The sequence below is a fragment of the Sciurus vulgaris genome, assembly GCF_902686455.1.
Source record: "Sciurus vulgaris genome assembly, chromosome: 3".
In the NCBI taxonomy this organism is placed as follows: domain Eukaryota; kingdom Metazoa; phylum Chordata; class Mammalia; order Rodentia; family Sciuridae; genus Sciurus; species Sciurus vulgaris.
In genome coordinates, this window is record NC_136463.1 from 180,339,923 (window position 1) to 180,354,202 (window position 14,280).

The 14,280-nt window shown below is 34.9% G+C and overlaps 1 protein-coding gene across 1 annotated transcript in view; it reads right to left on the reverse strand.

The window, feature by feature from the left end:
* The window catches only part of TRIP12 (thyroid hormone receptor interactor 12), a 149,370-nt gene that overhangs the window by 42,298 nt on the left and 92,792 nt on the right, over positions 1–14,280 (reverse strand). Inside the window, exons 10-18 of the mRNA XM_079132604.1 lie at positions 13,643–13,791; positions 7,973–8,008; positions 7,799–7,894; positions 6,813–6,905; positions 6,452–6,613; positions 4,329–4,397; positions 4,071–4,236; positions 1,564–1,681; positions 1,286–1,442 (exon numbers count right to left, since the gene is read on the reverse strand). Coding sequence (XP_078988730.1) covers positions 1,286–1,442; positions 1,564–1,681; positions 4,071–4,236; positions 4,329–4,397; positions 6,452–6,613; positions 6,813–6,905; positions 7,799–7,894; positions 7,973–8,008; positions 13,643–13,791 — 1,046 coding nt within the window. The remainder of the gene's footprint in view (positions 1–1,285; positions 1,443–1,563; positions 1,682–4,070; positions 4,237–4,328; positions 4,398–6,451; positions 6,614–6,812; positions 6,906–7,798; positions 7,895–7,972; positions 8,009–13,642; positions 13,792–14,280) is intronic.

The window sequence follows — 14,280 nt, forward strand, 5'->3', positions numbered from 1 at the left end:
CAAAGAAGACTTTACACTTAAATGGTACTCTCAGATTGAAAGGAACACAACTAAAACTAAGAGATTATCTCCAAGGTTGCACGCATCAGACCAAACACTGCTTGACTTCAGATAGTCTTACAAGCCATAGATTACTCATTCATATTTAGAGTCCAATTTAGGCTGACACTGCAGGGCTGAATGGAAGAAAGGACTCTCTGGGAATCACAGGAGAGTAAGCTAATAGTCAAGGTACAATTATCAGGAAATGCTAAAGAGAACACTTAAGAGATAAAGACCATTAGTAGGTATAGCCTGCTTACATTCTAAGGCTAAGTGTACAAAAGAGTCAAGCTGACTTTCACATAATAGTAGCCTGGCTATGAATTTAGATTTCTTCAAGAGAACTTTTGATTTTATAAAGTAAGTCAATGGCTAAAATTTATTTCAAAAATTCATTTTTAGACAATAACTGGAAGACATCTTTCAAGAAAGATGCCTTTACAAGAAGTGTGATGTTCCAAGAAAATTCGAACTTCAAAGGCTGAAACCAGAAAATAAGATTTATAGGTATTTTATATATTGAAAATATTAGAAAATGATGCATGGCATCAAATGCAATATTTCAAAGCTAGGGCAAACATGTTGATTTGCGAATTTTTAAAAATATTTCAGTGCAAGCATTAAGTATAGAAATAAAAATTAAAACAAATTAGTACAGAAAATCACTGTTAATATACTGGTACATTCCTCTCCTTTTGTATTATTCTTCTCTCTTACCAAGTTCCCAAAAGATTCACATAAATTTCTGTATCATGTTTTTCATTTAAGTCATCAAAATCTATTCCAATAGTAACAAAACTGAGTTTATGTAGTGTATCTTAATTTCTTTATAATTCACACAGAGCTAGATACTTGTTTTCATGTTGTTGCTGTTTAAAAATACTGAGGTATGTAAATCTTTGTTTGTGGGAGATTTCTTTCAAATTGAAGTAGAAGTATGTTTTAAAAGCATGTAGCCTAACTTCTCCAATGTTTCCTTTCAGGAATGAGGAAACTATGGAACAAAGAACTTAAATTACTTGCTCCAAGTCAATCAGGTAGTTAGCAGCAGAAGCAGGACTAGAACATCATGTTTTCTGACCTGAACAGAAATGAGGACCTTGTTCTCAGGAGACAAAATGAGAGAATCTTGAGTTAATTCAAAATTGAGCACACTGAAGTATACACACCCACCTCCCATTCCATCCCTACACCCACTCTCCACCAAAATAGACATATTTAAATGGTACAATGAAACTACTACCTCAATGATCCGGCTGTCAATCCTGTTATAGGGATGCCAGAGGCCCCGATCATCGCGCCACTGCCATATCGCACCATCTGTGTTCTGTGCATTTCCCTTCTTCAACATGGTATCAACTGCAAAAATGCCTTCTTTTGGTAAACATGGCATGAGTTCACTGAAAACAAAAAGTATAATTAGTTTAATAAGTAGCCTCCTGAACTATAGGTGAATGTTAGGCCTCTAAAGAAAAATAACCTCACACAAAACTACAGAATTATCATTAGCCCCATCTTTACCAAATCAGGGATGTCAGTTCATATAGTTCTTGAGGACTCCGTGGAACAAGATCAATCTGTTCCTGACAGCTTCCATTGGAGGCACCACACAGAAGGAAGTGAAGAGTTTCTGCAATATCTGTGAAACCAGCAAGAAAACACGAAAGCCTATTAAATTAGTTGTAGTACCTAATTTAAGAGATAATCATTCCCTAGGGGAAAACAACCATTTTCTTACAAAATAACATAATACAGAAATTAAAGTAAAAAATCCAAATTAACTACAATAAAAACCTAAGAAGAAATTTTATGTAGATTTTAATCATTTCTTTCTGAGGACTTCACTTCTGAATCCAAACTGGAATTCTACCCATCTAACCTGAGAACAAGAATTTTTTTACGATTTTCCTTGAGGAGTACAGCACTTTGTACAAAAGGACACACAACATACTTGTATTCATAAACATCGATATATACATCTTTGATTCAAATATAATAAAAATGAGTGTCCAATAGGATCTAATGTAGTACCCGGAAGCATCTGGAGCTTACCTACTATGATCAGGAAAGTCACTGCCTTATGTGACATTGCTTACATATCATCTTTTGATATACAGACTCATTTTAATAATTCTCTACGTAAGTTTCCATTCTCAGAAGACATTGATCAGTTTCTGGAGGATGCTGTGTGAAAACTGCTTAGATACACTGACAGTTTGAGTAGAAGGAGCTTCCAGTCTCCACAGGTTTAGTTACTCTATGGCTGAAACCTGAGGACAGAGCTGAGGCTTTGTTGATTGCTGGTGTGTGTTTGTGTTTCTCTAACTATTACACACATGCAAAAATGCACAATTTTCGGAAGTGATTACAATGTTCTAAAAGTCTCTTTAAAAAGTAGTTTTTCTTTATCAAGAAATGTGAAATGTCAGGCATGATGGCATACACCTGTAATCCCAGTGACTCCAGAGGCTAAGGAAAGAGAATCATAAATCAAAAGTTTAAGGCCAGTCAGCCTCAGAAACTGACACCCTGTCTCCAAATTAAAAAAATTTTTAAAAAGGACTGGGGATGTGGCTCAGTGGTAAAGTGCCTCTGGGTTCAACCCCCAGTACCAAAAACAAATAAACCAACCCACAAACACACACACAGGAAATGGTGCTTTATAAATTATTTTAAAAGAAATCAAATGATCAGGAACAGAGATAAACAGAAAAAGTCCATGTTTTCTCCATACCATTATAGAAAAAAATTATGTCCCAGCAGCCTCCATGATAAATGTGTGTGAAACTTCTCGGGAGTATCCAAAGGAGGTGAAAATATGCATCATGTTCAAAGAAAAATTCCAAAATGTTAAAACAAAGTAAAGCAGTGATTTCCCAAACTTGTATTTTGGGATGTACTACTATACCACATAGTAGCCACAGATAATCTACACTCAAAAGTCATGAAATTCTGAGCTAAAGCAAGGTTCAAGAGCTCCTGGGGACTTTAATAATAAGTAAATTAAGACTACTCAAGAAGGAGTTGAACCTTTCTCAATCTTATTTAGGCAAAGAGCTCACTGTTCATGACACAATGGTCTTCTCTGAAGTACTAACTTTAGGAAAGACTAATCTTTTCAATTAGTCTCCTCAACATCACTGTCATTCTACAAAGTTCTGTGCCAATACACTAATTCACAAGAAATGCAACTACATATAAACTAAAGTTTCCCCCAAAAGAAAATATTATACTGCCAAAAGCTACTTTATCAGTGAATATGATTGCTGACTCCCCAAATAATATCCTCTGAGATTAGAATTATGGATATGAAATTAATCACAATTATAGGTGTTCCAAAAAATATAATCAATACTAGAAATAATCAAAATATACATGTTTTCTGAAGTCCCAATATCCTGACATTAATTTGTGAAATCTAAGGTTTAAGGCATAAATCAGTCAACTGCAATACTAATACAATACGAAAACACAAAATTAGCAAACATCAAAGATAATCATCATTATAAATAAATAAAGTCCAAGTTTTTGAGCTATTTGAGGGAAGGAAGCATCCCAGAATCAGATAAACTGCTAGAAAATCTAATATGGGCAAAAAGGATTTTAGTACCTAAAAACTGCATACAAGTAGTTAAATTGGTAACAAAAAACACAAAATTCTAATAAAAGACTAATATTATAAAGAAATCAATGATCTTGAGTCAACAGCCCTAGATCACCAGAATTTAAAAAAATTTTTAACTAATAAAATTGTGTGTGAGAAACATTAATATATTGTACCAACACAAACTTACATATATATGTGTGTGTATAAATATATTCCCCGACTTCCAGCTCCATCCCTGTACTAAAAATTGAACCCATGGCCTTGCTCATTCTAAGTAAGTGCTCTACCAATGAGCTATATACCCAGTCCAATATTTTTCTTGAATATCCTATGCCATTTAAAATCTCTTCTCCTTGTTTGACTTATGTTGAATTTACTTAGTGAAAAACCATCAACTTTTTTTGATTAAAACAGCACTTACTTTGCTTCATAAGTTGAACAGCTAACGTTGGACAGTTGGAACACATCAGAGAAAACATGCGAACTACCATTATAAACATCCCAGAACTTAAAATTGGTGGAGTCACTACCAACAGTTGTTGAACATTTGTAAGCAGATCTTTGGAGGCAACCTGCTGGAGTAAATTCTTCATGAACACAAGAAAAAAGGAATTGTTAAATTGTGATTTAGTAGCCAACCACTTTATAAAAGTGCCACCCATGACAAAATGCTGATTACCTCCTCATGTTGGAAGTTGTCCACTAGTCGTGCAAAACAAAGGCAAGTGCTTTCTACTGACTTTTTGTCCTATTTTTTTAAAGAAGAAAAATAAAGTTTATTAATATAAAACATTTGCATGGTCATCCATTATCTTTTTCTAACTCCTAATTCTTTGAGGGAACCTCAATTAGTAGATATGAGCTATTCAACATAAATGAACCTAAGCAAGGTATAGTTGGTACTATCAAGATTTAAAAGCAAAGAAAATCATTTATTTAACAACCACCTTCATCCATAAAGGCCACAGTAGATGAAAGCAAAAATAAAGAGTAAATGTTGTGCTTATGAAATCACAATACCTAAAACAAAGGCTGTTATCAACAAATAAATATTTTAAAATATTTAAATATATACACACTAAAAAGGTAGAAGTAGTTAAGTGTAAGTTTGTGAACCAGGAGTGCACCCAGACTTGAGCATCAACAAATTCTGGAATGCAGTGATGGTGGTAGTGGTGGTAGGGACGGTTTGAACCAATCCCCCCAAATACCAAGGGACACCTGTATTTATAATATAAAAACCTGTGCATAGGTTTTGCTATGTTCCCTATAAAAACATTCTAGAAAAGACTCAATTTTAGAAAATCAGAAATGATTCACTATAAAAACAATTTGCTATTCACTTTAAAAATTACAGTGGTCTCACTGAGAAAACATTAATCCTCATAATAAGTGAAAGAACATTTTACTGGTTTCACTAATGTTTTGATAGACATTCTTTTATCCTAATTTATAAGTGGCTAGACTTAATTAATTCTATAAAAATAGAAATTGAAGTTTACAAAAGCCCTATACCTTTCAGTGCTACTGTGTAAGTCTGGAAAGAGTGCTGCCAAATGATGGCCAACAATTTAACCTTTCTGATTTTTTTTTATGCCTTATTTCTAAATAAGGACACTATATACTACTGATTATCACAATAAACTAGAGAATGTATTTTTAGCTTATAGAAAGATTACCTCAGTTAACTATGTTTTTAAAAATGAAGAAGAAAAGTGAATGGCATTACTCTGTTTTGATCATGTTAGCAACAAAAATTCCAGAGGTGACTCAATGTGCATTACCATTTATCTATCTTATATAAATCCTTATTTTATTCAAACATTTTATGTACTTACACTCCTCCACATTTTTTTTAGCATATGTTGGAAGGTAAATTTTTTTTTTTTCTTTTTGGTGGTGCAGGGGATTGAACCTAGGGCCTTTTTTAACAACTAAGCTATATCTCCAGCCCTGGAAAGTAATTTTAAAGCTAGATTTCTGAAAGTATCTTCAGCAATAACAAAACTGTAAAATATTACTTTATTGCTATTTGTGTGTGTGTGTTTTGAGAGAGAGAGAGAGAGAGAGAGAGAAATCAGAAGAAAATACTGAAGAGTGAACCCCAGGCCTCATACAATATTCTACCAGTGGGGTGTAAAAACTATGCTAAAACATTTATTGATGGATTATAAAATTCAGTTTCTCTATAACCTTGACGTTTAGCCACATAAACCCTGCTTTTCCACAAGGCCCTGGGTTCGATCCCCAGCACCCAAAAAAACAAAAACAAAAACAAAAAAAAACAAACAAAAAAAACCAAAACCCTGCTTTTCATATTGTATCTCCAATTCTAGTCCTTTGATTCTACCTTCTATATGACTACTCTTCGCTAATGACAAACACCTTCAGTCTACATTTTTCATTTCTATTTGGGACATTTTTGTCTCTCTTCTGGTCTATCTTAATCCATATTCTCCTGTTCCCATATTCTTATCCCAATGCCTTTCAAGAAAGGGTGATCTTTCTAGATTGAATTCTGATCATATCACATATTAAACACTTAATGTTTGCTGCAATAACAAATTAATTCCTTAAAATCAAAATACTCAAAAATATCAAACACACATGACTATTAATTTGGGTAAATCCACCAAAATTTTATAGAGTAACCTAGTAAGGTATTTGACTAGATAATATAGGGGGGATAGTATGGATCAGGACACTTTCGATTTCATACATTCCATTAGAAGATTTATGGCACTAGTTGAAATTACCATAATGAAATTATTCTGTGACACATAAAATAGGTTCATATTTTACCTGATGGGTTAGCCTTTGGGTAAGCAATGGGAGGGAATCTGCCACAAAATGAAATTCATCTGGTGTGATACTCTGACAGCAATTGGCTGCAATTGCTAGTGCATTTCTTTGGGCATTTATGCTGAAGAATTCTAGATACAGCAAGCAGTCTGCCAAACCACCCTAAAATACAGAAAACTATTAAGGTGAAGAAAAATCCTTCAGTAGCAACAACAATCACAACAAAAAACTACTAAAAAGTCTAGCTCATTACTTTGGAAACAACATGTGTGTCTTATAGTAACTGAAATCAAGGAGCCAGTACAAATCCAGATCTAAAATCCAATGCTGAATGAAATATAGTCCTACTAACAACACTTACTGCCTGTAGAATGGCTTTACTGTGTCTCCGTGACAACATCTCCAGGGCAGTCAGGGCCTGCTCTGCCACATCAATACACTGAATAACTTGCAGCTGGGAAAATATAAATAAGTAACAAAGTTATTATAAGTTCTTTTCTAATAGCTTAACTTCTACATGAACAACACAGAATTTTCTTTAATTTTACCCTTCTACTTGGCCTCTAACATGAAGCCCACCATAAGAAACAAGTTCCCTGAGCTTAAGCTATAAAATGGAGCCAACTAACAGTTTCCTACCGATTACTCTGTTTTGGGATATTGAAAATACATTTTGCATAGAGAATAAATCTTCACATTTGAAATAGGTAAGTTATTTTGCATAACAACTTTGTAAAATAAGGTTTAAAATTTTGCTGTGTTCCATGTTTATCAAATAAAGCAATTTTTACCGGACACCAAAAGAAGGCCTGTAAGCTGGGCCTATTGGCAAGCATTTACAGTCTTGAGCACTGAAAGTAAGCTGAGAGGATCACTTGTGCCCAGGAGTTCAAGATCAGCCTAGGTCACACAGTGAGATCCTATATCAAAAGAAAGACTTGCAAGACAAACCAAAAGCACGGTGTGCACACACCATATGAAAAACAAATGTCCTTTCTCCACTGACTTAATTTTATGTCCTCGAGCAAGGCACTTCTGCCTCGACCTTGTCAGCTATAAAATGAGGGTATAAACAACCATCAACCTTACTGGTGTATTTTCTAGAAACTAGATTATTTTTTAACCAAGTGCTTTTGGATGTTCTTTTAAAAGATGTTATTAATGTGATAACTGCTCTTACTAAAAATTATAACATGGGGCTGATTTTATAAATGATTTATTGGCTTCAACTTTAAGCTACTGGTCTGTTGAACATAAAGTATTTTTCTGGAATCTTGGCAAAAAAATATACTCTAGTATAATGAAAGCTTGAATTCAAGAATTCTAAACACCATTTCCTAGGTCTACCTTTTCTAAAAAGACGGGAATAGCATCCACGACAACAGCAGAAGACCGAGGAAGTGCTTCCATCATGTACGTTAAGGCTCGGCAAGCATGGTTCATCTAGAAAGCAAGAGGGCTTTTACTCAAAACCTCAAATGAGAAACTTAGAGTGTATTTAAAAACACAATATATACTTACAATATCAAAATTATGCTCCATCTGCAGTAATGTTATCTGTTAAAAGGACAACAAAGTAGAAGTTACATTCTTAGAATAGCCCTAGAAACATTTCTTATTCTTCAACTGAAACGGAAAGATTTCTTTTGTTGTTGTTGTACCAGGGATTGAACCCAGGGGCACATAACCACTGAGCTACATATCCAGTCAGCAGCTAAGCTGCTGAGAGTGGCTTTGAACTCGAGGTCTTCCTGCCTCGGATTGCCAAGCCACTGGGATTACAAGAGTGTACCACTCACTGCGCCTGGCTGGGAAGCATTAATCCAAGACATTTAAACCTCACAAAAATAACATGAAGATAAAACCCAGAAGGCCATACACAAGATATAAGTACACTTAGGATGACATTCATTACAGGCTATAGCTCTAATCTGAGCATGTTGCTAAACATCACTGTATGACCCAGGTCAAAGTCAAATCCTTCCTCTTACTTATAACCAACCTTTGGGTGGATCAACCTTCAGGAAACCACTAATATGTCACTGGAGACTTATTTGTGTTAATAAATATTTGCTAAATAAATGCACAGGGACAAGCAATGCACTGACATTTGCTAAATTAAATGTCAGCACAGGAACAGGATGTGATTCTGTGGTAGAGAACTTGAACTTGCCTAACGTGCGTGAGGCCCTGGGTTCAATCCCCAGCACCACAAAAACAAGAGTAATAAATGTCAGCCCAGATTCAGGATCACAGCTTACAACACTTATGAACAAACTTTCCAAAAAGAAAACCATCATTTATCTCAGCCTAAAATTCTGAAAACAAGATTGATCACAACAGAAACTGATTAAAACAGTTCTCTATTTGGTGAATAAAAACTGCATTTTAACTGTAGATAGCAAATAGCAAAAGGTAAGCCCAGGTCTTTGTTGCTTTATTCATCCATTCATTTTTGTTACTGAGAACTGAACCCAGAGATGCTTTACACTGAGCTACATCCTCAGCAACCCCCAGCCTCCCCACTCCCTGCTTTAAAAAAAAAAAAAAAAAAAAAAAAAAAAAAAAAAAAGGGGTTTTGCCAATTGCCCAAGCAGGCTTCAAACCTGTGATCCCCCGTCTCAGTCTCCAGAGTACTTGGGATAGCATGCATGCACTATAGCAACTACGTGACTATTATTGCTTTTTATTCTTGAATAAACAAAAAATGAAACAAAAGATTTGAATTTGGGTCATGGAAGCCAGTAATTAAACAAATCAGCAACTTGAGAATAGATATTAACATAGGCAAAATTTAAAAGTACAAAGGTGAATATTGCTTTCAAGAAATACTCAAAAAGTTACATGCAAACCTTTTACTAAAATGAAACTGGTTAAGGCTTGAGAACTGATTTCTATTATCTGGAGGTCTGATTGGCAGAAGGAGAAAAATCTAGACTGTCTTTTATCAGTCCCCAGCAGGAGCAAGATATCTCACATACAGGCAGAGAAATGATTATCTCATCTTGTATACGACACCTTTGCTCAGTTGTCGCCTCAAAAATCAGCTGCCTATAATCTGATAAGTGATCAACTTAAACAATCTGATAAACTAACCCTAATTTCATTTTTTTTCTCAGTTTTACTACCCTAGGTGGTATTTATTTAATATAAAATGTGCTATAAACCTAATGATGCTGTGTTTATAGCACATCACAAAATGTGCTATAAATGTAGTTGTTTGTTAGTATTTTATTCACACTTGAATTTTAATCTGAAATTCTGACGAATTTCTTTTAATTTTGGCCTAAGGAAATTACTAAAACACTCAAAGCCATATTATGCTAAGCAACCAACACTGAGTAATGGTAAATTTTTTTTTTGTCTATTGTTTTCACATTAAAAGGCTTAAATATTTAAGATATTAATAAATCCAAAATACCAAATCACAATTATGCTGAAAATACATTGAAAAAAAAATAGTTTCTATAAGACCTTTAAAGAATAACTAATGAGAGGTTGGGGATTTAGGTCAATTGATAGAGTGCTTGCCTTGCAAGCACAAGGCCCTGAGTTCAAATCCCCAGCACCCCCCCACCCCGCCAAAAAAAATAACTACTAATGCAATTGCTCCTCGACTTATTCCATGAAATAGAGATGGAAGACTTCCAGATCACCCTCATACCAAAACCAGATTAGGACACATCAAGGAAAGAAAACTACAGAACAATATCCCTGATGAACTTAAGACACACAAGTCCTTAGTAAAATATTAGCAAATCATATTCAACGTATTAAGATCAAGATTAAGATGGTTTTATCTCAGGGATTCAAGGATGGTTAAACATTTGCAAATCCACACATTCAGTTTACCACATAAACAGAATTAAGGACAAAAAAAAAAAAAATAGTCATTGCAATAGATGCAAAGAAAGCCTTTAACAAAACTTAGCACCCATTCATAATAAAAACACTGAAATAACTAGGCCCAGAAGGAATCTACTTCACCATCAAAAAGGCTAATACACAACAAAGCCAAAGCCAGCATCATAGTGAATGGGATAGAACTGAAAGCATTTCCTTTGAAATTTGGAACAAGATAAGGATGTCCACCATCACCATTCCTGTTCAATATAGTACTAGGAATTCTAGCCAGAGCCATTGGGTAAGAGAAGGAAATAAAAGGGATAAAGGAAGTGGTCAAATTTATCACTGTTTGCAGATAATATGATCCTATACTTAGATCTAAAAAAAACTCAAGATTGCTAGAATAAACAAAATCAGTAAAGTAGCAGGTTATGAAACCAACATACAAAAATCAAAAGTTTTCCTATACACCTATAATCAATGTGATGAGAGAGAATTGAGGGGGGGAAAAATCAAAAACTAGGAATAAATCTAACCAAAGAGGTAAAAAACCCCTATAATGAAAACTATAAAACATTGAAGACACTGAATATGACAAAAATATATAAAGATGTCCCCCAATTCACTTATAGGAAGAATATGGTTAAAAATGGATATAGTACCAAAAGCAATATACACATTCAATGAAGTCCCCAGAGAACTAGAAAAAGACAGTACTAAAAGAATAAAAAGACCCAGAATAACCAAAGCAATTTTAAGCCAAAAAGGCAATGCTAAAGGCATCACAATACCTGACTTCAATTTATACTACAGAGCTACAATAACAAAAACTGCATGGTACTGACATAAAAATAGATACATAGACCAATACTGAAGAATGAAAGACACAGAGACAAACCCATACAGTTATAATAAGCTCATTGTTGACAAAGGTACCAAAAACACAATGGAGAAAAGGCAGCCTTACAAATGGTGCTGGAAAAACTGATTATTCATATGGAAAAGAAAATGAGTAGTCCCTTATTTCTCACCCTGCACAAAAATCAACTCAAAATGGATCAAATACCTAGGAATTAGACCTGAAACTATGCAATTCCTAGAAGAAAACATAAGGTCAACATTCCAATATGTAGGTATAGGCAATGACTTTCTCAATAGGATCCCTAAAGTTCAGGAAATAATGAATGGGTTTGCATCAAATTAAGAAGCTTCTGCACAGCAAAGGAAACAATGATGAATCTAAGAGAGAACCTACAGAATGGGAGAAAATTTGCTAGCTATTCTTCTGACAGAGAATTAATATCTGGAATAAAGTACTCCAAAATTTTACACCAAAAATATCAAATAACCCAAATAATAACTGGGCAAAGAATTAAACAGACAATTCTCAAAAAACAAAACAAAACAAAACAAAAAAAAACAAATAACCAACAAATATATGAAAAAAATGTTCAATATTCCTAGCAATGAGGGAAATGCAAATCAAAATTATATTAAGATCACATCCGACTCCAGTCAGAATGGCAGCCATCAAGAAAAGAAATAATAAAAGCTGGAGAGGATGTAAATAAAAAGGAACACTGTCTAAACAGGACCCAAAAACAAAACAAAAAACACTGCCAGAGGAATTGGACATTAGTATAACCACCATGGAAATCAGTATGGAGGGTCCTCAAAAAAATAGGAATGAAACACTATGAGCTAGCTATATCACTTTTCAGTATGTATCCTAAAGAATCAAAATCAGTATACTATAGCGATATGTGGGAAGCCATCCTTATTTAGCAGAATTGGACAGGGTGAGACATGGGAGGCAGAGGCCTAGCTTCTAGAACTGCAGGGAAGCATGTGGTGCTGCATGGGAGTGGTTCCCTGTCTCCTTCTGGAATTTTCCCTTTAAGAGAATGGCTCCCCTACTTCCACCCTATCTTGTCCATCACAGAAGAAGCTCCTCCCAGTCCTATCCCCCTTTACCTGTATATTATAAATGAAGGAGAGTTGGGCGACTCCATGTTGTTTTAAGAGGCCAGACCCGTTAAGCCCCCTCTCATATAAAGAGTATTGCCTCTCGTGTGTTCATTGAGTAGATAAGTTTTTTGAGTAACAGAAAAACTGCCAACATCCTCCTCTGGCAGTAAACTCTTCTCCTCTACACGGGTGGTGGTACAGAGGACCACCACAGTGTTACATACATACCCATGTTTTTAGCAGCACAATTCACAATAACCAAACTATGTGCCCATTTGTGGATGAATGCATGAAGAAAATGTGGCATATATATACAACGGAGTTTTATTAAAAAAAAAAAAAAAAAAAAAAAAAAAAATTCTGAAATTTGCAGGGAAATGGGTAGAACATGAGACCATTATGTTAAGTGAAATAAGCCAAACTCAGAAAGTCAAGAGTTGTGTGTTCTCTCTCACATGGAAGCTAAAGAAAAACAAAAAAAAGGAAAAGGGACAGAGGAGTTTCTCATGTAAATCAAAGGGAGATCAGTATAGTAAAGACCAAGGGGAGGGAGGAAAGGAAGGAAAGGAGATATACTGGGGAATGATACTGGCCAAATTATATTGTTATATTGTGTGCATATACAAATATATAACAATAACACATCAATAAAAGAAATGGAGGGGGGGAAAAAAGAGGGAGATAGCTTCGTGTCTCTCCTTAAGACTCTGGCAGCAAAAAGGCTATCATCACTAGATGTGATCCCTAGATCTTGGACTTCCAGAATCATGAGTCAATATAAACCTTTTTATATATTTTTATGGGGGGAGAGCTTTTTTCTTTATTTTTCCCTTAACATAAAGCCTTTTAAACATGAAAACCTTTTGAACTGGAAGACTCTATAGGGCATACTGGCTTGACCACTGTTGCCATGCACATACTTACCAAATACTAAACCTTTCTGGTCCACAAAGAAAACCCAAAGTGAGTTTCTTGTTATTATTGTCCCACAGACCAGGGGATTAAAAGAAAAGACACATTTTACACAGTAAGAGTCAAGGTATTATTAACAGGACCAACAATTTAAAATGGAAAACCAGTCATTTAAGTATCAAATACCAAGGGACTTCATCAAAAAATAGTACAGCTCTGGATGTAGCTCAGTGGTAGAGCACTTGCCTACCATGCTCAAGGCCCTGGGTTTGATCCCAAGAACTTCAAAAAAATTTCATTAAGTCATCATTAGCCATCATTGCTAATATCTGTAGACACAAGATAAAAGCACATAGCCATAGACTCATCTCTTAGTTCTAACATGTTAAAATTATAAAGACACTAATAAGCTCAGGAGTCTTCAAAGGACAATTACAATAAAATAAAGAGAAACTGTATGCTTACCAAAGCTGGAACGACACTTTTGACAGGAAAGCCCCCCAGTGTCTCCTCATTTCCCATGACCAATAGCTGACACATTTCAATCACTGCCTGAAGCTGCTGACTTTCATCACTGGCTTGTAGTCCTTGCAGAAGCTGCTGGGCCTTAGAACCTTCAGGGAAAAAAAATATATATATTTAAACATTTAAGGAAAGTATTGCTCAGTTTAAGATGTGACTCTAACTGATAAGTGGCTGCTTTCTCTTTCTTGGACTGCAACTAAAGGCTAGGTTTAGTGTAGGTCAAGACATACTACTGGCATATTCAAAGAGGAATCAAATTAGCTGAATCTGTTCTACCTTATGATCTCAGTTATTCCTATATCTTTGTCATTTGAGATAAGTTGATTAGTTTTTAACAGCAAAATCAAATACTATGACCTGGCAGCTTTAACATATTGCCCCCAAAGTAAATGGGACATAAGCAACAGAGAAAGGGCAAGAAAATAAAGACAAACAGAACAATGCATCTAACAAAGAGTGGAAAAGAACAAAAAATTCTGTAAAAACATCAAAACGGTTTTTACCATCTTCTTTCATTTCATGTGTAGGTTTTCGCTGTCCAGTACTTCCCACTTTAAGACTCAATTTCATGATCCAAA